The sequence below is a fragment of the Cervus elaphus genome, chromosome 18 (assembly GCF_910594005.1).
Source record: "Cervus elaphus chromosome 18, mCerEla1.1, whole genome shotgun sequence".
Classification (NCBI taxonomy): domain Eukaryota; kingdom Metazoa; phylum Chordata; class Mammalia; order Artiodactyla; family Cervidae; genus Cervus; species Cervus elaphus.
Genome location: NC_057832.1, coordinates 104,055,818 through 104,075,805, shown reverse-complemented (window position 1 = coordinate 104,075,805; position 19,988 = coordinate 104,055,818). Strand labels below are relative to the sequence as shown.

Genomic DNA, 19,988 nt, shown 5'->3' with positions numbered 1-19,988 from the left:
GTTCAATTCCTGACACTTGCCAGCAAAAGAATCCTGATGGTATGAACAGATAAACAAAAAACCGATTTGCCTCAATTTTCTCCCTCCTAATTCTTTTAGCCAGCTGGTTAGGCATAATGAAGGCATGGGCTAATTTACATGGGGTTCCAGTTCAAAGAGAGAAAGAAGGTGTTCATTTCAAATAAAGTCAGTTTCAGGCAGTACATGCCAATACAAATCTGAAGCACTCGATCACTTGTCACGAATGTAAAAAACCTGTGGGATTGGAATGTTTGTGGGAGAGACCAAGAAACTACAAAGGATTCCTTTCTCAGAGTTCTTTTTGCTTTTGAACCCTTGATAATGCAACAAGCGTAAGAGAATTTGCTAATCTAGACTGAATTTTCCCAATAAAGAAGTCCGAGCATCGAAGAATTGATGCTTTCAAATTGTGGTGCTGGAGAGGTCTCTTGAGAGTCACCTGGACTGCAAGGAGATCAAACCAGTCAATGCTAAAGGAAATCAAGCCTGAATATTCATTGGAAGGACTGATGCTGAAAGTCCAATACTTTGGCCATCTGATGCAAAGAGCCAACTCACTCAAAAAGACCCTGAAGCTGGTAAAGATTGAGGGCAAAAGGATAAGGGAGCAACAGAGGATGAGATGGTTGGATGGCATCACCGACTCAATGGACGTGAGTCTGAGAAAACTCCGGGAGGTGAAGAAGGACAGGGGAGCCTGGCGTGCTGCAGTCCATGGGGTTGCAAAGAGTTGGACACAACTGAGCGACTGAAGAACAGCAACAAAAGAAAACTTAGTGGCTATAAGGCATTGCTTCAGACAGAGCCTACAATCATGTTGGAATTCATGTAAGTCTGGACACAAAGCATCTTTGCTGATACCAACCCTTCAGACTTGCTCTATCTGCTGGAGCGGGGGAACCACTTGCTGGCGTACCCCACCACCACAGGGCTGCTTTTCCAGGCTGCGATGGCAAGCCTCAAAGGAGATACTGAAGTGTATAGATCAGCTGCCTTCTAAGAATCCAGTGGTAGGCCTTCCCAGCTACACTGACTAGGGGTTGCAGGAGGAAGCTGCTATATAGACTGTAGGGCCCTGACCGTAGCTTTCCATGGCTTTAGGGGGCACAGATGTCAATGACCTGGTGGCCCCACGACGGCTCACACCTTGGTGCTCTGACTGCCCCGAGCTCGAAGCCTTCCCTTCCAGTTGCCCTGCTCCCCAGCAGATGCCTGGTTCTGGGGTGCAGCCGGGCTGGTGTTCCCTGGGGCTCCCCTGTGTTTCCAGGTGCCTCTCTCTTTGGTTTGCTGCCTGGAAGCACGGTCCCTCTGGACAGAGCTTGGCCCAGTCTGGCTGGCTCCCTGCTCAGCTTGTGTGTCTCTGACAGGCTGCTGGATGGGGGCCATGCCGTCCTGCCCTGGGGGATCCGAAGAAGTCTCTCCTGTCTGAGACCTATCCCTTCTGTGATCCTCTTTTTTTCTCCTCGGATGCTCGCAGGCAGCAGAGCCCTCCGATACTGACTCTGCAGAGACCTCCTCATTCTGGGGGGTTCTCCTGTGAGGGGGTTGACCTTCTGGAGTTGCTTGATCACCACTGAGGGTAGTTGTGTTTTCTTGAGATAATCCTCCAGAATCCTGTCTTTTCAAAGCTGGTCCTTTCTTTGACCTGGCTCCCTTCTGAACCAGGTCATCTGCAGGGAGGTTGGCATCGACCTTTTTCCTGGAATGAAGTACGTTTCCCCTTTTCTCTTCCTGGACCTGGGCATCTTTAGGCACTGGTTCAGTGTTGGGTGGTTCAGGAATGTCTGGTGTCTGGACTTTTCCTCTCCGATGCCCTTGAGGGCTCCGGGGAAGGCTGGGGTTGGGGTGTCTGGGGGGCCTGAGGAGGGTTGGCTTCCTCTGGGATTCTGGCTGCAAGGCTGCATGGTGGCCTCCAGGTGGCGCCCTTTTCAGGTGTGCGGGCCCTTTAGCTGTCTCTCTGTGGCCAGGAAGTTTTTTTTTCCTAGCTCCTATAGGCTGTCCTGGCTCGTGGTTTTGGGGTGAGGCATGCGTATCTGGAATCTTCTTGCTGGAGGAGTGGCCTGCCTTGGGAGTCTGCCTTTCCTTGGCAGACCTCGAATCAGAAGAAGCCATGTTCTGAGGCAGCTGTTCTGAGAAAGGAGTGGAAATTCGGGGGAGCTTGATTAAGTGGGTCTCCCCTTCCTGGGGTGGGTGGGGGGCAGCTGATGGCTCCTGCACTGGAGGACTGATAAGAGGCAGTTTCACCTCCCGGACTTTCTCTTCCTGGACTTGCTGGGGGCTGGGGCCCTGATGGGGGCTCGGGTTGGCGGGCTGTTTGGAATGGGGGGAGCTGATGAGAGGAAGTTTACTGGGGTCTCCGTCCTGAGCTAGCAGGGGCCTGGGAGAGGGAGTCACGGTTTGATCTGAGGCTGTTCCGAGGGCCTCGTCCCTGCTGGGTGACAGGAGTTTGGGCGTGGGCCTCCGACTCTGGAACGGAGCAAGGACCCGGGGCTGGGGCAGCCTGGTGGGAGCCAGCCAGCTTCTGGGAGTCAGAGTCATGGGGTCCCCCCTGTCCTGGGTCTGTGGGGTATCTGTTGAGTCCTGGGGATGTGGCATTTCTGGGTAAGGTGTGTCGACCCGGGCAACTTCCGCTTTGGGGACTCCCTCCTCGGAAGGTTCTTGAGAGTCTCCCGGAGGTGGTCCAGGTGTGACCTCGTCAGGGCCAGAGGGATCTCTGGGAGGATCATGATGGGAACTGTTGGCTGGCAGGCTGGCTGACCCGGTTTCCCCCTCCTGGATTCCCTGGGGGCCGAAGGATGCTGGGTCAGATCCCTGTGGAAGTTCAGAGCAGGGAGGGCTGCTGGGGGTTACCCTGGCCTCCCCTGATTCTTCATCCTGAGCCAGCTGAGGGCCCTGGGCTGGCGGTGGGTCAGGAGGCTGAAGAGGCCCTTGGGAGGGAGTGGTGGCAGGCTGCCCCTCTTCACCTGCTTTCACCTCGGATGTCCGGGCCTCGTTCTCAGGCAGATCTGTGGTTGCTGTTGTTGAAGAAAGAGCTGATTGTTGAGCATCGGCTTCCTTCTGGTTTGGGGATAAGTCTTGGGCCTTCTGGGGGAGACCAGGCGCTGACGGGCTGGGCTCTGCAGGAGGCTCAGTGCTGACCTGGCTCTCGGGAGAAAGCCCCTTTGGAGGGGCTGCTCCCTCCTGAGTCAGCTCCTGGTTCTGGGAGGGAGCTAGGCTCTGATTTTCAGGGATCTTTGTGGGGATCTGCATTCCAGAGAGATGCTCTGTTACCTGGCCATCCGCTTGCAGTTTCGCCAAGCGCCTTGGGGATGGAACCAAGTGTGCCGGCACCCCAGAGGCAGTCTTCTTGCTAGAGGGAGCTCCTGCTTTAACATAAAAAGAAGTTAGCTAAAAAACATCTTAACAAATGCAACAATGTAACTTTAGAAATTAATAACCAAAAATATCTTTCCTTGGTTTGTTGATGCACACAGGACCTTGAAAAGAATAAAATTACACATATAGAAGAATTTAACGATCCTTCCTCCTTGGTATACTAAGTGTGTAGAATTCTCTTATTTAATGGAATCAGAGTAATTTGGGGGCTTCTCATGTGGTGCTAGTGGTAAAGAAACTGCCCGCTAATGCAGGAGACATAAGAGACGCGAGTTTGATTCATGGGTTGGGAAGATCCCCTGGAAGAGGAAATGGCAACTCACTCCAGTATTCTTGCCTGGAGAATCCCATGGACAGAGGAGCCTGGTGGGCTATAGTCCATGGGGTCGCAAAGAGTCAGACACGACTGAAACGACTGAGCATGCAGAGTAATTTTTAGTCAAATGAAAGCATAAACGTTTATGAATAAACATGAAGAGGCTTCTTCACAGAACTGACATTTATATTCAGGTCTGAGAATGGGCCAGAATATTTTCTAAATGAATGACATTTTCATTTCACCAGCTTAGAGGTCAATGCTGCTTTTCACAGTAGAAACTAGAGGATGGACAGCTAAGCCAGACCAAGTCTGATTGGTTTCCCTGTTCAGTGGCCTTTTTTCCTTGTCCCATAAAGAAATTGTGAGCTCTGTGACGAGTACCTAGCATGGTGCAGAAGCTCAGCAGACACTCAGTGAGTGATGTGAGTGAGTGAGTGATGAATGGAGGGAGGAAGGAAAGAATAGATCCAGTGGGATCCCACAACGCACTATGGCTCAGGGACATGGCACCTGAGGCTCCACCGTCCAAGCTGCTACCCCATCTCCACTCCACCCCCGCCCAGGGCAACCTCTTCCCACCAGGTCCACCCTGGCTTCGAAGGTGACTCTCAGAGGCCAACATCCATGCCGATGCTGCAGAGAGGGGTTGCCTTCTTCAGTCACCTGCATGAGAGCACACGTGAGTCCGGTCTCCTGGACATAATCACCTCAGCAGGCACTCGTTCAGGATAGGACCCCTGGTGTATTCTGGTGGCCCATGGGTCACTGTAACCCAGTCCTCAGGACACGGCTCTGAAAGGCTAGTGGTCAGAGGCAGCACTCCAGTCTGGAACAGCCTTCAAGAAACCAGCCTCAGCTGACCTTGGGGGAGACTGGCTACTCAGAGGCCAAACCAAATCAGACCTCTGAGGGGAGCCCAGAGTGGTCCATCTCCAGGAGCCTACTGGGCTCCTGGCCACCGGTCCCTCTCCTGCCACAACGCGGGACGCGTTCAGACCACTCCGGGTTCTCTCTGAACCTCCTAGTCTGGGTGTGCACCCCGTGCATCCAGTCAAGTCAGAGGTAACCAGGGACAGGAAGGAGAAGGGGATCAAGGAAAATTTTGCCACGTGGGCAAATTTTCTGAGGGGCTGCCCTGTTCATCATTCTTAACATCCTAGTTTATAACAGTTATAAATTAAAATATGAACTTAGTCAAGAAACAATGTTAAAATAAAATACAACAGCTAAAAAATATATCTAGAACAGGCAGGTTCATAGAGACAGAAAGTAGATTAGAGGTTACCAGGGCCCAGAGGTGGGGTGTTGGTTATTGTTGAACAGGTATAAAGTTTCTATTTAGGGTGATGAAAAATACTTAAAATAGGTAGTAATTATGGTTTGCAACATTGTGAATATAAATGATACCTTTAAGGCATACACTTAAAATGGTTAAAATGGCAAATTTCATGTTTTAACCACAATAAAAAGTATTTTAAAAAATAGAAAATTCTAAGAATGGTGAAATCCAATGCTGAAAGTTCTTTGAGCCCTCCTGGTTTCCAATAATCAGATACACAAAGATTTTTCCGCCCCACTTTCACAATTTAACCATTCATATAACTTGGCAAATGATACCAGGCCCCTCATTAGAGATAAAGGCACCACTTTATGGACTAGTAAATTGCTCAGTTTTCCCCTTGCTAGACTCATCATCGCCATCATCATTTTTCTCTATCATTAGTCAGAATTCTGAACCACTCAGGGTGGTGGTTGGATCAGCTTTTTAAAAGCTTTACTGGAAGTACTGACAATTCCAGAAATCACTTGTAAAGAGACAAAACAAACCACATATACTGGGTTGTGAATATAGTGAGTTTTCCCTTATTTTATACACATTATATTGTTTACTCAGGATTTTTTTTTAACCTCCCTGGTTTAGAAATGAATATTACCTGTATTGTTGGGGGGGGGGGGCAATTCTGTACCTTAATTTATATAGGATGGCATCATCGACTCAATGGACATGCATTTGAGCAAACTTCAGGAAATAGTGAAGGACAGGGAAGGCTAGTGTGCTGCATTCCATGGGGTGGGGAAGAGGTGGACATGATGGAGAGACAGAACAACTAAAGAACTTGAGGGTTTACAATTACTCTGTGCCCAAAGTTATTATTTTATATTTACACGCATTAAATGAAAATTGAATTAGTCTCTCCTCCAGTGAAGGTTTGCACTTGTGGGTCCAGGCTGATGGGCTGCTATACTCAGAACTGATAAAAATTGTACTTACTTTCTTTACTTCATTCCACTTTCACATCATTAAGTGTAGAATTTAAAATTGCATTCTCAAGTACAAATTAGTAACATGAAATTACTAAAGATAAAGCTATGTATTAGCAATTCAAATGTTTGGCAATCATTTTCCATTTGCATTGACACAGGATCACTGCTTCTATGAAAACACCATTGGCCATCAGATTTTTGTCTGCAGTGCACAGTGAAGCTGACAGTACAGATGGACAGTTCAGGCCCATTGCGGAAAACCTCAGCTCTGGAAGAACAGATTTTAACGTGTTCCAGAATATTATATATAGTTGTTTTGGGGTTTGCTTCTTAGAAATGGGAGTGCTAATCAAATTAATGATTATTGGTGAAAGTTTGAATGCAAAACTGAGGTTTCCTCTTTCCAGTCCAATTTTTTAATTGCTAAGGCAAAATTGGCTTCATAGACTCTTAAATATTTTTAATTTCAATTTCTTACCTTTGACAGCTCAATTATACATGAAAGTGATTCCACCGTACTAAAATTATGGAGTTTTGCTTTTCGGGATTCCATTTACATGCATGAAAGTAAGGAAAGTCTTTATATAGATATACCTAAACCATAGAACTTTAACTCAGAGTGACCTAGCTCAGAAGGGAGGCCGAGAATTGTGAGCCAGCCGAGCCTGTGGCAGTGACCCTTCTGGTGCTCTGGACCCTTCTCAGGGAGTCACGAGGTTCATCTTAAGGTGATTATGGCGAGGCCTTGCTCTCCCGCAGTGAACCTGTTACCATCTGCTCCACGCTCCCTGGCGCGCACCTCGCCGCCCGGAGACTCAGAGGGGCCGCTGGCTCCACTCTCGGGCCACTAGAGACAATGTATAAGCTTCTTAATGAGAACTGTGTTAATTAGAATTTTTAAATACTTGACTAATATCCGGCCTCCACAAAATCACTTTATGTGCAAATTTATCCTTAAACCATCAGCTGAAAAAAATACCTTCTTCTGCAGACGAACTGCATAAATCATATAGAGTGTTTGGCTTCTAACGAAAATACATGATTTTCCAAATAGTAAGCCTGTCAGAAAAACTGGGGTCTATGAAGGCCAGTGATTTGATATAGTAAGTACAAACCCTCCCATCTACTATTAAAAGCTGGGACTCTATTAGTCAATAACTGGACGGCCCAATTTCAGGTATTAAATGTATCAGAGAGTGAGAACACTTTTCCAAATTCCAGAAGTCATGCTTTTCATTAAATCAGACAGGTCTAACCTAATTAGTCCAAACAAATGGAGTTTCATAAAACCGTTTAAAACAGAAGTCTATTTCCTTATGCACACATTATCTGGTCTGTTAATTTGCCAAATGGCACACTGCAGTCCCCAGTGTTCCTGATGGCTGCAGAGCGAGATGAGCTGTGTTGGTGGGGGGTCGGGGGGTGGCCACATCCCACACCCCATCGCCCTGGTGCTAAGTCCTACTCGGCAGTCACAGTTTAGAGGTGCCCTCGGTGCTGCTGGGTCTCCGTTGCTCGGAACTGCTCAGGCTCACGGGGCTGACTCATGGTTCTCCCAACCCACAAGGGGCTGATTTAAAAGCCAGAGACACCAACTTATTAATTTACAATGGGAGATGGGCCTGGTGCAGGGATGGGGCAGGGTGCTCTCACCTAGGGGACAGCCCCATAGGGACAGGTCCACGCAGGGGACCAAATTAAACATCAGAGGTTGCTGGGCTGGCTAGCAAAGATTTAAAGCAAAGGGAGCCATATTTCCTCAAGAGAAACTTACATGGAGCTTCCATGGAAGCCTCATGAGATACACGGTACTACTGGATAGGCGAAGCTTTCTAAAGAACAGAGCCTGATGCAGAGGGGGCGGCCAGGCAGGGTGAACACTGCCCACCCCTCACTGGACGTGCCCCTCCACGAACTGAGTGAAACCTTCCCTCCTCCAGGGGTGCCCGCTTTCACAGCCTGCACTTTCTTCTGGCATTTTCTATCACTTGTCTCCTATGAGACACACCCGGGAAGAAAACGCTGGTCATTGTATGTTGGCTGCTACCATTTTCCCACCAATCTGATTCCAGGATTCCAAGGGCACCTCACCTCGAGAGGGTGTGTAGAGTTGCAAAACAACACGGTCAGTCTGAACTTTGGCAAAAACTGTGACCTGACCTGCTGCTGGCTGGCCAGGACACAGCCCGGCCAGCAAGATCCTACTGGGCAGGGTCACAAAGGCTGAACCACACGACTGACCGCCTTAGCGTGCACAAGCATGAATGCAGGTCAGTCCATCGGAGAACTTCTTTCGTGAGGGCATTCTTTGATGATGATGATAGTAAAATACATGTAACCTAAAATTTGCCATCTTCACCATTTTTAAATGGATGGTCCAATAGCATTAAGCACACCTACACCATTCTCCAGCCGATCCTCAGAACTCTTTCCATCTTGCAAAACTGAAACTCTGACACCGTTGAACAACATTCCGTTCCTCCCTCTCTCCCAGCCCCTGGCAACCACCCTCCTTCTTTCTGTCTCTATGATTTGTCTAGTCTGGGTACCTCATATAATTGGAATCATGCAATATATGTGTTTTTGTGGCTGGCTTTTTTAACTTAGCAGAATGTTCTCAAGGTTTATCCGTGCTGTAGCAGGTGTCAGAATTTCCTTCCTTTTTAGGCTGAATCATATTCTGTTGTATGTACAAACCATATTTTGTTATGCATTCATCCACCAATGAATGCTTGGGTCACCTCCACTTTTTGGCTATTGTGAATAATGCTGCTGTGAACATGTAAAGACATCTGTGCAAGACCTTGCTTTCAGTTCTTTTGGGTATTTACCCAGCAGTGGAATCACTGGATCAGATGGTGTTCCTATTTTTAACTTTTCTGAGGAACCTCCATACTGTTTTCCGTAGCAGCTACACCATTTTACATTTCTAATTTCTCCACATCCTTGCCAGTACACTTTCTATTTTTTGTTTTGTTTTTTTCTCATGGTAGCCATCCTAATGGGTGCGAGGTGGACTTGGGGGAAAACTGTTAAAGACGTCTCAAAATACTCATGTACTGAAATTCTAAGTTAGGGCTTTAGAATTCCTAGATTCCAAGGAGAGGCACTCACATATCCCATTTTATTTGCGGCACATGATTTGTGAGGCAGGTGGGGAGCATTAACTCCATCTAACAAGAAGGCAAACTGAAGCTCAGAACAGCGAAGCAGCCTGTCCCAGGGGGCAGCAGGGCCAGGACCAGGCTCACATCCTCTTCCATTATACTCTGGAGGGCCACATTTTGAGGACCAGAGCAGCGCAAACAAAGAGGGAAAGAATCTCTTGGACTGAACAATGCTGTCAGGCAGAACACCACCCCAGCCCCTAAGGAGCCAAACTTCCAGAAGGCTGAGTTCTGAACTGTGGGACTGACCCATATCTACTAGTACCAGCCTGCAAGGTACTGCCCAGCACATCCTTAAAGGACAGTCCTCTAAGATCCATTATGGTCACCCTGACAAATAGACGGACACATCCAGAGGGGCTGATTCACACAGCTTGCTTGTGGGGACAGTAACACCATAGGAAGGACAGGGATTAAAGAGTAAGAACCAGCTTTAGAGGACTTCCCTGGCGGTCCAGTGTCTTAGACTCTGTGCTCCCAATGCAGGGGGCCCAGGTTTGATCACTGGTCGGCGAACCAGATCCCACATGTGACAACCAAGAGTGTGCATGCCACAGCTAAGATCTGGCACAGCCAAATATACAAATAAATTTTGTTTCTTTTTAAAAAAAAAAAAAGAACTAGCATTAGCCTGGTTGATGAGTCCTCAAATAACAACCCATAGATTTGTTCTCCTTTCAACACAAAATAAGTTCTGGCACAAAAGGGACAGGATCATACCTGTGGTTGGAACCAAACTCTTGGCAGTTACCTCAGAAAATCCAAGGTATTCTCTAATGAGCTTACTCAGCTTTTGGTAGGCAACATCCAGATCATCTATAGCAGAGGAGAGAAGGTACTTTAGCAACAGACGTATATCAAAACAGAGCCAATCTGTGGCAATAATTTTTTAGCTAGATCTAATTGCATGAATATTGTGGTAGGCAGAATTCTAACACCCGGTGACACTTCGCCCTTGCTTAATCACACACACACCCCTTGAGTGTGGGCAGAACCTGTGAATCTGATGAGCGATGACTCCTGTGGTTATGTTAGGTTATATGGCATCAGGGACTTTTGCAAATGTAATTAGGGTTATTTATCAAGATCCTCATAAATAATTTACTATCCTAATAATAAATATCCTAGTAAAATATCCTAATAAATAATTTGGGTTATTTATGAGTTTGGGCTAATCAAAAAGGAGATTATCCAGGTGGGCCTAATCTAATCATATGATTCCCCATAAAAGGAGGGTTTCTGTTTGGAGAAGTGTGAGGACACTCGAAGCATGAGGAGGAACTTAATGGGCTGTTGCTGCCCTGAAAGTGGAGGGGGCTACATGCACAGGACCCGAAAGCAGTCTCTAAAAACTGGGAGTCACCCTTGGCAGACAGCCAGCCAGCAGTCAGGAACCTCAGTCCTACAACCGTAAGAAACTGCCTTCAGCCAACAAGAACATACTTTGCAGCAGGTTTTCCCTGAGTGATCTTATACTTCAAAAATAGAACTTTGCTGAAAGTTACTGACCTGCATTGATTACTGCATCAAAGTATCCTGGATATTTCTGATTAATTTTAATATAAAGGTCCACTCTGGAGACAGCAAATTCAATCTCTGCACGACTGAATAATCCTTTTCTCCTCAAGTAGCCCTCATATTTTTGCTTGTCCATGGGTACCACCAGGATATATCGAGGCTCAAAATAGGAATGTTTTAAACTTCTTACACCCTATGTATTTAAGGAAATGATAGTAAATTAGAAACAGAGACACAATTTAGAAATCATTTGGGAAATATGTGACAACATAGGTTTAATAAGTAGTGTTGTACTGAAGAATTTGTTTATTCTGTATAATTAGCTGTTATTTTCCTACAAATACCTCAGGATTGGATTACTTCTCTCTGTCTATCAAATATTACATTATCATTAGAAAAATAAGAATTCATCCTACCTGGTTATCCTTTAACCGTTCTAAGGAACATGACTGTTAAAAAAGAAAATTGCTAGAGACAAATAGGTATGCTCACAGAATACTGCATATTTATAACTGAAAAGCAAATTCAATTCTACTTTTCAAAAGGTATCCTTGCAGCTGCAGGAGACAGATCTTACCAGAGAGAAAGGCTCCTCTGTTTCCCCTTTGTCATCAACTTGGTCCCTTCCTGTTCCTAAATCAGCAGCCTGGCGGTTGGCTGGCTCCTATTACATCTCACAGCCTGTACCCAGAGCATGGGAAGGCCAGGCTCCTGGTACCCTGGTAACCAGGAGCCCACACAAAGCAGGGAAGCAGTGGTAGGCAGTAGTGCTCAGAGGAACCGGGGGCCTGGGTCAGGACTGCAGCTCGCTGGCTGCTGTGACTCTGTGCCAACTCCGCTGTGAAATGGAAGTTCTTTCAAATGGACTCTGAAGTTCCTTCCATCTCAATCCAACCATCAGTAGTTTAACTCAGTGTTCAAAATCTTTGTTTTTAAAAATTCAAGGGGAAGAAATAGAGACTCTTTAAAAAAAAAAAAAAAAAACAGTGTCTAAAAGGGTCAATGACAAGGAGAGTTTGGAAAAATGATTTAGCTGGGAAGAACCAGGAATAAAGCCTGGTTTATAGACTCAACCTCCTGGCAATGAGCAGGAAGAAGCTCTCAGGGAGGAAAAAAGTAAAACAGGAGCCAGAACTCAGAACCACTGAAATGGAAAACGGTAGTCACTGGAGCTGACGAGTGTCTACACTCAGATGCATACTTTTTGTTTCTGCCTTGTTCAAGGAAGACATTTTCTGGGAAAGGTCTCTGTTGTTGTTGTTGTTGTTCTGGCTAATTAGCACAGAAACAAAGTAAACCTTCTCAAGGATGAACAACAAATCAATTGCAGGAAGATAAGAACTGCAGGGTTTTAAAGTTAGGAAAATTAATGAGCTGGAAGAGAGGTGAACACTTTCACTGAAGCGAGGCAACACTTATCTCCTGGACGGTAGCCCACCAGGCTCCTCTGGCCAAGGGATTCTCCAGGAATATGAGACCAGGTTGTCATTCCCTTCTCCAGGGGATCTTCCAGATGCAGGGATTAAACCCAGGTCTCCTGTATTGCAGGTGGATTCCTTTATTGTCTGAGCCACCAGGGAAGCCCTTGTGGGGACTGTGTGTGTGTGAGTTGCTTAGTCGTGTCCAACTCTTTGCAACCCCATAGACTGCAGCCCACCAGGCCCCTCCGTCCATGGGATTCTCTAGGCAAGAACACTGGAGTGGGTTGCCATTTCCTCCTCCAAAAGAAACTATAGAAAGAAAGAAAGTGAAGTCACTCAGTCGTGTCCGACTCTTTGCAACCCCATGGACTATAGCCTACCAGGCTCCTCCATCCATGGAATTTTCCAGGCAAGAGTACTGGAGTGGGTTGCCATTTCCTTCTCCTAGACCCACACAAAAGACCAAAAAGGGATCACAGTCTCCTGCTCTTCAAAGTCAAGAGAGGAAAAAAATTTAAGGGAGAGGTAGTCAATAGTAACGGAATACCTGACTTACCTAGATTTTGTTTTCTGAGTGTTTGGTCTAATGGGATCCTTTTAATTACTTTTTTTCTTTCTGACTAAAAAAATGTTACACTGTTCAGAGAAGGTAACTTGAAAAAAAAAATCAACTGTATTTGAAGATCTCAAGTATTTAATATAACTACATATTTTTTAAAACAAATGAGTTGGATATTCCTGGTTTTACACTGGAGTCAATTTGAGAGAGGCTTCTGTATATTCTAACTCCAGAAGATCACTGTGGAAAGATGGGAAAATGGGGAAGAGAGAAAGATCTGCTGAAATCTGAAAGCCTAAATTGCTAAAAAAAAAAAAAATATATGGAAAATGGTAACCAGTGAGCAGCTGAAATCAAATGCCAGCCTACCCTAGGCATCTCCCCTGGAGAAGGGAGAGACAAGCTCAACAGCAGGGACCTGCCACTGTCCTGTGGGGACAGGGAACGACCTTCACACCCTGTGGGAAGCATTTTCTCTGCTATCATTTATAGAAACAGAGAACCATGCTCTAAAAAGAAAAAGGGATAATTTAGAGAGGAAAAAACTCAGAAAATAAATCTTGAGTGGCTGTTTTACTCCATAGCATTTGGGTGATGTCTTGTTATCTAACGCCAGTTGAATTATTTATATCTTGCTAAGATAATTAAAAACTTAAAATTTCACATAATTATTACTTTTTAACTTTTTGACCATGCTATGTGGCATGCAGAATTTTAGCTCCCTGACCAGGGATCAGACCTGAGCCTCCTGCGGTGGGAGCATGGAGTCTCAACCACTGGACCACCAGGGATGTCCCCCAAATCTCACCTTTTGTATGCATTCCTTTCAGGCCTAGAAGTGTGCTGCGTGCACGCCATAGCCTCCTCCCCAGTCCCAAATATATACACAGTTTTACACACTAAAAAGAAATTGATTGAATGGAAAGTACTTACTTCTATTTCCATATGAACACAGCTTGCTAAGCCATCTCTCGCGATACCTTCTATGGTGTCCCTACTTAATCCGTACTTGTGATTACCATAATTATAGGTTAGAATGAATTTCCCCTGCAAGGGAAGAAGTAAAAAGACTTTCCAATAAGAGCTGCCGTCATGGAATTTAATATAAATTAAATGATGTGATGTCTTCTTTCTATATGCATCCATAAAAATTACAAATATTAGCAATTACATAAGGATGACAATGGGTTTAAGAAACTTAATATCAAACTGTGATGGAAAAATTTCATTCAGAATTCCTAGCTGGCAAAAAAAAAAAAAAAGAAAAGGCTTTTGGAGATAATCTGCTGACCAAATGTCAGAGGAGAGTGAAGGCAATGAAGCTTATGGTAAACAGATCATCCTGCTCACTGACCCACTTCCTGCCAAGCGTGTGCTATAAACCTTCATTACGGAGAAAGCAAAACTAATAGTTCACTTTGTGTCTCAGCCATTTTGGCTCTCCCAGTGCACCAGCTCTCCCCGCAAAGCTTCCATTCCCAAAGGCCTTGCTCTCCCAGATAAGCCTGAAGGCCGTCAATTACAGCCACATCCTTAAACCTTTGCATCCAGAGATAAGCTGTGAAAAACAGACCCCTCCTGCTTTTCCTCATAAACACAGCTTTTTACTGGAACTGCCCCAAATGTATTCAGCATTGTGTGTGCCCTCGAGACATTTGAGGTATAAATACTGCCTTCTCTTTATATTCTGGAAGCCCAGTTCTTTCTGAAACTGTAGTCATGTGTAAAAAAGAAAGGAAAAAAAAAAGAAAGAACTAGAAACATCTCTCAAAATTGTCTTGACTTTTCCTTTGATGATATGATATTTACTAAACCACAAGGTGGATGCTGATGACAACAGAAGGAAGAAAAATGTGGACATCCTTGGCCGCTAGGACTCCTCCGATACATGATTTTGAAATAAATAATGAAGTGAAAACTCCTAAGGCTGAGCCCCATCCACTGAAGACCAGCAACAGCCAGCACCATCGTTACAAACAGTAGCAGCTTGGGGGTCTCTGATGCTACCCTGTGCCTCCTGGCCCGGAGGTTCTGGAGATCTGTGGGGATGGGGGGTGGGCTACCTGTCGGGGGGCAGTGTTGGAAGGCCATGAAAGGGTGTCCCTCAGGTGGGATGGGCCTCTGGGGCATGTGTCTGCTGCGGGCAATGAGAAAAATCCACAGCCCTCCCATAGCAAATGAAATTTATGTTATACCTCCTAAAAGTTAAAGACTCAACAATAAATATCCTTAATACTTTACCCACTCAGTGTCATACTGTGTTCTTTGTAATAAACACTATGACTCCTTTCCTTTTAATATCTATATTATATATATATATATATACATATATACACATACACAGATAAACAGATATCTGAATCTCTTCTCAGGTATAACATATTTTATCTTGTTTACTGTGACTCACCCTGTTTTTATAACGTGTATTTGAATCACTTTCCAGATGTATACTATGAATTTGCTTACTTGTGTGTCCACGGGCACACAAGTGGATCCCAAAAACATCTTTTGGAAGAAGGTAGGGTTGGGAGAAATCTTGCATTGTACTTGTGCACATAAAACAAGCCTTGTTCAACTGATTTGTTAAGAATTGAGATGCGTGGTCCCCCAGCTTCTGGAGAGGTACACTCCAGTCATGGCTTCCTGCCTGTGGATTTCTTCATACAGAGCAATAATCTTATCTCAGACACCTCCAGACCTGCGGTCTTATTTCCACCAGGGAAGAAGACGCTCTGCAGGTGAGTGACTGTGTATGTGGCCTTAAGAAGGGTTCACGTGTCTGCGGGCACATGGAGGGATGATCTGTGTTTTGCAGGGTGTGGAATGTATACGGAAGTGTGTGCTAGTCTACGTGTGCCCATCAGAGTGGGGAGGTGTGACTGTCCACGGCAGGTGTGCAGGGGTGGGGTGTGCCAGGGTTGTCCGTTAAGGGGCACTGTGACTTGGAAGGGGACAGGCTGGCTGGGGAGTGCTCCGTAGAGGGGTTCTGTGTACAGAGGCTGAGTGTGTGGGTGTGACTGGTGCAGCTGACGAGGTGTCGTGAATTTCTCCTCTCTAGGTTTGTCTCTCTTCAGGAAACAGCCTCAAGCTCCCTTTAAAGAAAAGATCTTAATGACAAAATTCAAGTTAACAATGATGATATCACAGTGAAGTCATGCATGTTAGCAGAGGCAGTAAAAGTGAGTGCTTCTCCAGTACACAAGAACTTTCGTCATGAGAGTAAAACTAGAAGACTAAATACAGTAGAGACGTATGGTGATTTCTTAGACTAGGAACTGTAGGACTTACTTGATTACAGACATGATAAGGTCTGAAACATCAGGGGAGCCCGTGGGGGCACTGAGAGCTGTGGAACTAAATCAAGAAAAAATGCCCCAGACTCTACCACGAGAAATTAACAGCAGTGTGGGGAACTAGTTGTCTTTCAACCCAAAGAGTCCTAAGAGAATGCTTCTTACTAGTATCAAGATAACTCCTCAGATTTCTATTATGGCTTTTAGAAATATAAAGTCTCAGAGTACCCTTGGTACATTAAACTGAACTTCTAAAACATAGCCGTAAGAGAGAAAATCATAAAGAATTTCCAAGATGTTCTTCTGACAAGATTAGAGGGAAAATGGCCCAGGGACTATAGGGTTTTCTCACTTGGTTTCTCTGTGAATGCAAGAGAAAATATGTATCATGTATAAAGCTGGTCATTCAAAATTAAACTCACAGCAACTGCAGACCTATGCTTAAATGCTCCACAATTGCCTGCACTGAGGTGTAAGCCAGGTCTGTTATTTGAGGATGGGGCAGAGAAAGGACAGATGAAGGAGCAGGGGGGAGAGAGGAGGGAGCCTGAAGCAGTAACAGCATCACTGGTGGATGGTAATCTTTCAAAGGCAGAAACAGAGATTAGTCCTTAATCCTGTCCTTCACTAGGCTTCAGGGGGGAAAAAAGTGGTGTAGGATTAATTTAGTGATAGAAAGAAGATGATGATAAGATAAACAAAATTAAGGCCCATGCCTGAAAAGAGAATAAGAGGCTTACAGATTTATCAGTAGTGATGAAGATATGAGATACTTTTTAACTGAAGTCATGGGTGGATAATGTATTGACATTAACATGTACCTTTGATAGACAAAACACTCTAGGGCTGTGAGGATTCGCTTTGCATGTGAAGGGCCAAGAAAGAACAAATAAATTATTTTAAGGAAATGAACTCAGAGACAAGGTTGTTGTGAATTACCACCGATGACTAGATGATCAGGGTTTCAGGGGATAAAGTTTAAATTGAATAAAAGTGTCCAGAGCTCCTATGAAAGGGACCAGAGCAGGGTAGTAACCCTCACTCAGGAAAGCCACAGACCTCAAAGAAATGAGGAATCTTCTCTGATCTAATGTTGAGGGCTTCCAACTGCATTAGTGACCTGCCTGCTGGCTCTCTGGGACTGAGGACTTCTCACATAGCGATGTTTCCGGGGAAGGTTAAGGCTGTGTACGTGTCCAGGGCAGACCAGCTGACTGAAATGGTGTGTAGGGTCACAACAATTAGAAAGCACCAAAGATAGCAAAGAGGGAGTGGTCGGTGGACAGAACATGCCAACTCCCTGGAAGTGCTCAATTTATAAGTTAGCTGAGTAACATCAGTTTTGTGGGAGTCGTTTATCTTGAGTAAAATCTGATCATAAATAGCAGCACCTGACAAACACAGATCTCAAGAACTTCTCACTGTGCTCTTTCTTCCATTTTCTTAAAACATCTCTTTATTTGGTTTCATTGGAAATTTACAGTATTTTCTCCAAGATCATAAAGCAGCGTGTGGACAATGATATATCAAAGGTATTAAAAACACAACTCAATGAGAATACATCCATGTAATTGTTCTCTTTCTTATCAGGATTTCCTAATACTTCTACCAGAGAACATGTATTTCTTATGCATTACACAAAAAGAGCATTCTTACCGTGTTTTGCATTTCATCAAAAACTTCTTGAGAGATAAAATGATAATCAACCCGATCTCCTTCTCCAAAGTAAGGCAGTCTGGTGGTGTGACAGGCCCTGAAAACAGAAAGTATATAACTCCTATCTCTTTCTATTAATTTGAAATTCAAAATGGAAAAGGTCTTGGCATAAAGTGTTTTAAAAAATTAAAGTGGATCCACAAATCATAAAGTAACATAACCATGAAAACCCTGAGGTTTGGCAGTGCTAGACACATTCACTTGCTATAGTGTATAGGGATTATACAAATTTTCGATTCAGTTCCGATCAGTCACTCAGTTGTGTCCGACTCTTTGTGACCCCATGGACTGCAGCATGCCAGGCCTCCCTGTTCATCACCAACTCCTGGAGTTTATTCAAATTCATGTCCACTGACTTGGTGATGTCATCCAACCATCTCATCCTCTGTCATCCCCTTCTTCTGCCCTCAATCTTTCCCAGCATCAGGGTCTTTTAGAATGAGTCAGTTCTTCGCATCAGGTGGCCAAAGTGCTGGAGTTTCAGCTTCAATATCAGTCCTTCCAATGAACACCCAGGACTGATCTCCTTTAGGATGGACTGGTTGGATTTCTTTACAGTCCAAGGCACTCTCAAGAGTCTTCTCCAACACCACAGTTCAAAAGCATCAATTCTTTGGTGATCAGCTTTCTTTATAGTCCAACTCTCACAAACATACATGACCACTGGAAGAACCATAGCCTTGATTAGACGGACCTTAGTTGGCAAAGTAATGTCTCTGCTCTTTAATATGCTTTCTAGGTTGGTCATAACTTTCCTTCCAAGGAGTAAGAGTCTTTTAATTTCATGGCTGCAGTCACCATGTGCAGTGATTTTAGAGTTCCAAAAAATTTAGTGTTGGATTACCAACACTTTGTTGGATTATCAACAGTAAGTTTTCACTTATTGTTCTTTACCACCTTCTGAGTCATGACCTCTAATATCACATCATCAAACTTTAAGAAACAAAACAATATTTATCACCCATATACTTTTCACCCAGATGTTTTCATACGCTCCCTGGTCTATGGCTGTTTTCTGGAATGCTCCCTACCCCACTCCTCCATCTGGTTAGCCCACTTGTCTTCAGGACTCAGTTTAAGTGTCACTCTCAAAAGGCCTTTCTGAACCCTCTGTGGCTGGGTGATGCACCTCTTCTTTATTCACGGGCAGTCTCAATGCCTGCCGCCAACTCCTCCCCCACCCCCTTGTTCAGGACCCCATCTCCTCTACTGCTGGAGGGTGGAGACCAGCCCGTTCCTCATTCCTGCCACACTCCTCAATCTATATGAACTTCCCATGAGGATCCATGATTCCAACACTGAATGGCATTCTCAGCTCAACCAGAGAGGGCTCTTCTGCCCGCTGTCTGAAATAGCATTCCCACAGCTTCCCTGGTGGCTCAGATGGTAAAGAATCCACCGACAATGCAGGAGACCCAGGTTTGATCTCTGGGCTGGGAAGATCCCCTGAAGAAGAAAATGGAAAATGGCAACCCGCTCTAGTATTCTTGCCTGGAGAATTCCATGAACAGAGAGGAGCCTGGCGGGCTATAGTCCATGAGTCTCAGAGTCAGACACGACTGAGCACACACATGCACGAAACCCAGCTAGCCACACCCAATTACTGTTACTCCTTCTTTTTTCTTTTTTTCCCTATCTTGCCCAGGAGGATGTATGAATAATAAAGGGAGCACTTTATGTTTCTAAAATTTTTTTAAATTAATTTTAAAAATTTTCTGCCATACCACAATGTGAATCATCCATAAGTATACATATGTCCGCTCCTTGAACCTCCCTCCCCCCCCTCCCCACCTCACCCCTTTAGGGAGTCGCAGGGTACTGGGTTTGAGCTCCCTGTATCATATAGCGAATTCCCACTAGCTATCTTTTTTACATATGGTAATGTATGTGTTTCAACGCTACTCTCTCAACTCATCCCACCCTCTGCTTCCCCCGCTGTATCCACAAGCCTGTTCTCCACGTCAGCATCTCTATTCCTGCCCTGCACATAGGTTCACCCTTACCATTTTTCTAGATTCCATATATATGCATCAATATACGATATTTGTTTTTCTCTTTCTGACGTACCTCACTTTGTATAACAGGCTCGAGGTTCATCCATCTCATGAGAACTGATTCAAATGCATCCCTTTTTATGGCTGAGTAATATTCCTTTGTATATATGTACCACAACTCCTTTATCCATCTGCTAATGGACACCTAGGTTGCTTCCATGTCCTAGCTATTGTAAATAGGGAGTACTTTATCTTGTTCATCTTATCTGCCACTGCATTCACAGTGCCTGGCCCATAGTAGGCATTTACTAAGTATCTATAACATGAATGAATTAATTGA

The 19,988-nt window shown here is 44.9% G+C and overlaps 1 protein-coding gene across 3 annotated transcripts in view; it reads right to left on the bottom strand.

The window, feature by feature from the left end:
* LRGUK (leucine rich repeats and guanylate kinase domain containing) overlaps nucleotides 1–19,988 on the bottom strand; it is a 96,044-nt gene that overhangs the window by 25,023 nt on the left and 51,033 nt on the right. For 2 of the 3 annotated variants that reach the window (XM_043873302.1, XM_043873303.1), the window contains 5 exons: nucleotides 17,595–17,691; nucleotides 13,579–13,692; nucleotides 10,657–10,858; nucleotides 9,868–9,963; nucleotides 688–3,383 (listed from right to left, as the gene is read on the bottom strand). In XM_043873302.1, coding sequence (XP_043729237.1) covers nucleotides 1,162–3,383; nucleotides 9,868–9,963; nucleotides 10,657–10,858; nucleotides 13,579–13,692; nucleotides 17,595–17,691 — 2,731 coding nt within the window. In that variant the 3' untranslated portion in view covers nucleotides 688–1,161. Of the gene's footprint in view, nucleotides 1–687; nucleotides 3,384–9,867; nucleotides 9,964–10,656; nucleotides 10,859–13,578; nucleotides 13,693–17,594; nucleotides 17,692–19,988 lie in introns of those variants that run through there. The other variant, XM_043873304.1, reaches the window with a different exon arrangement.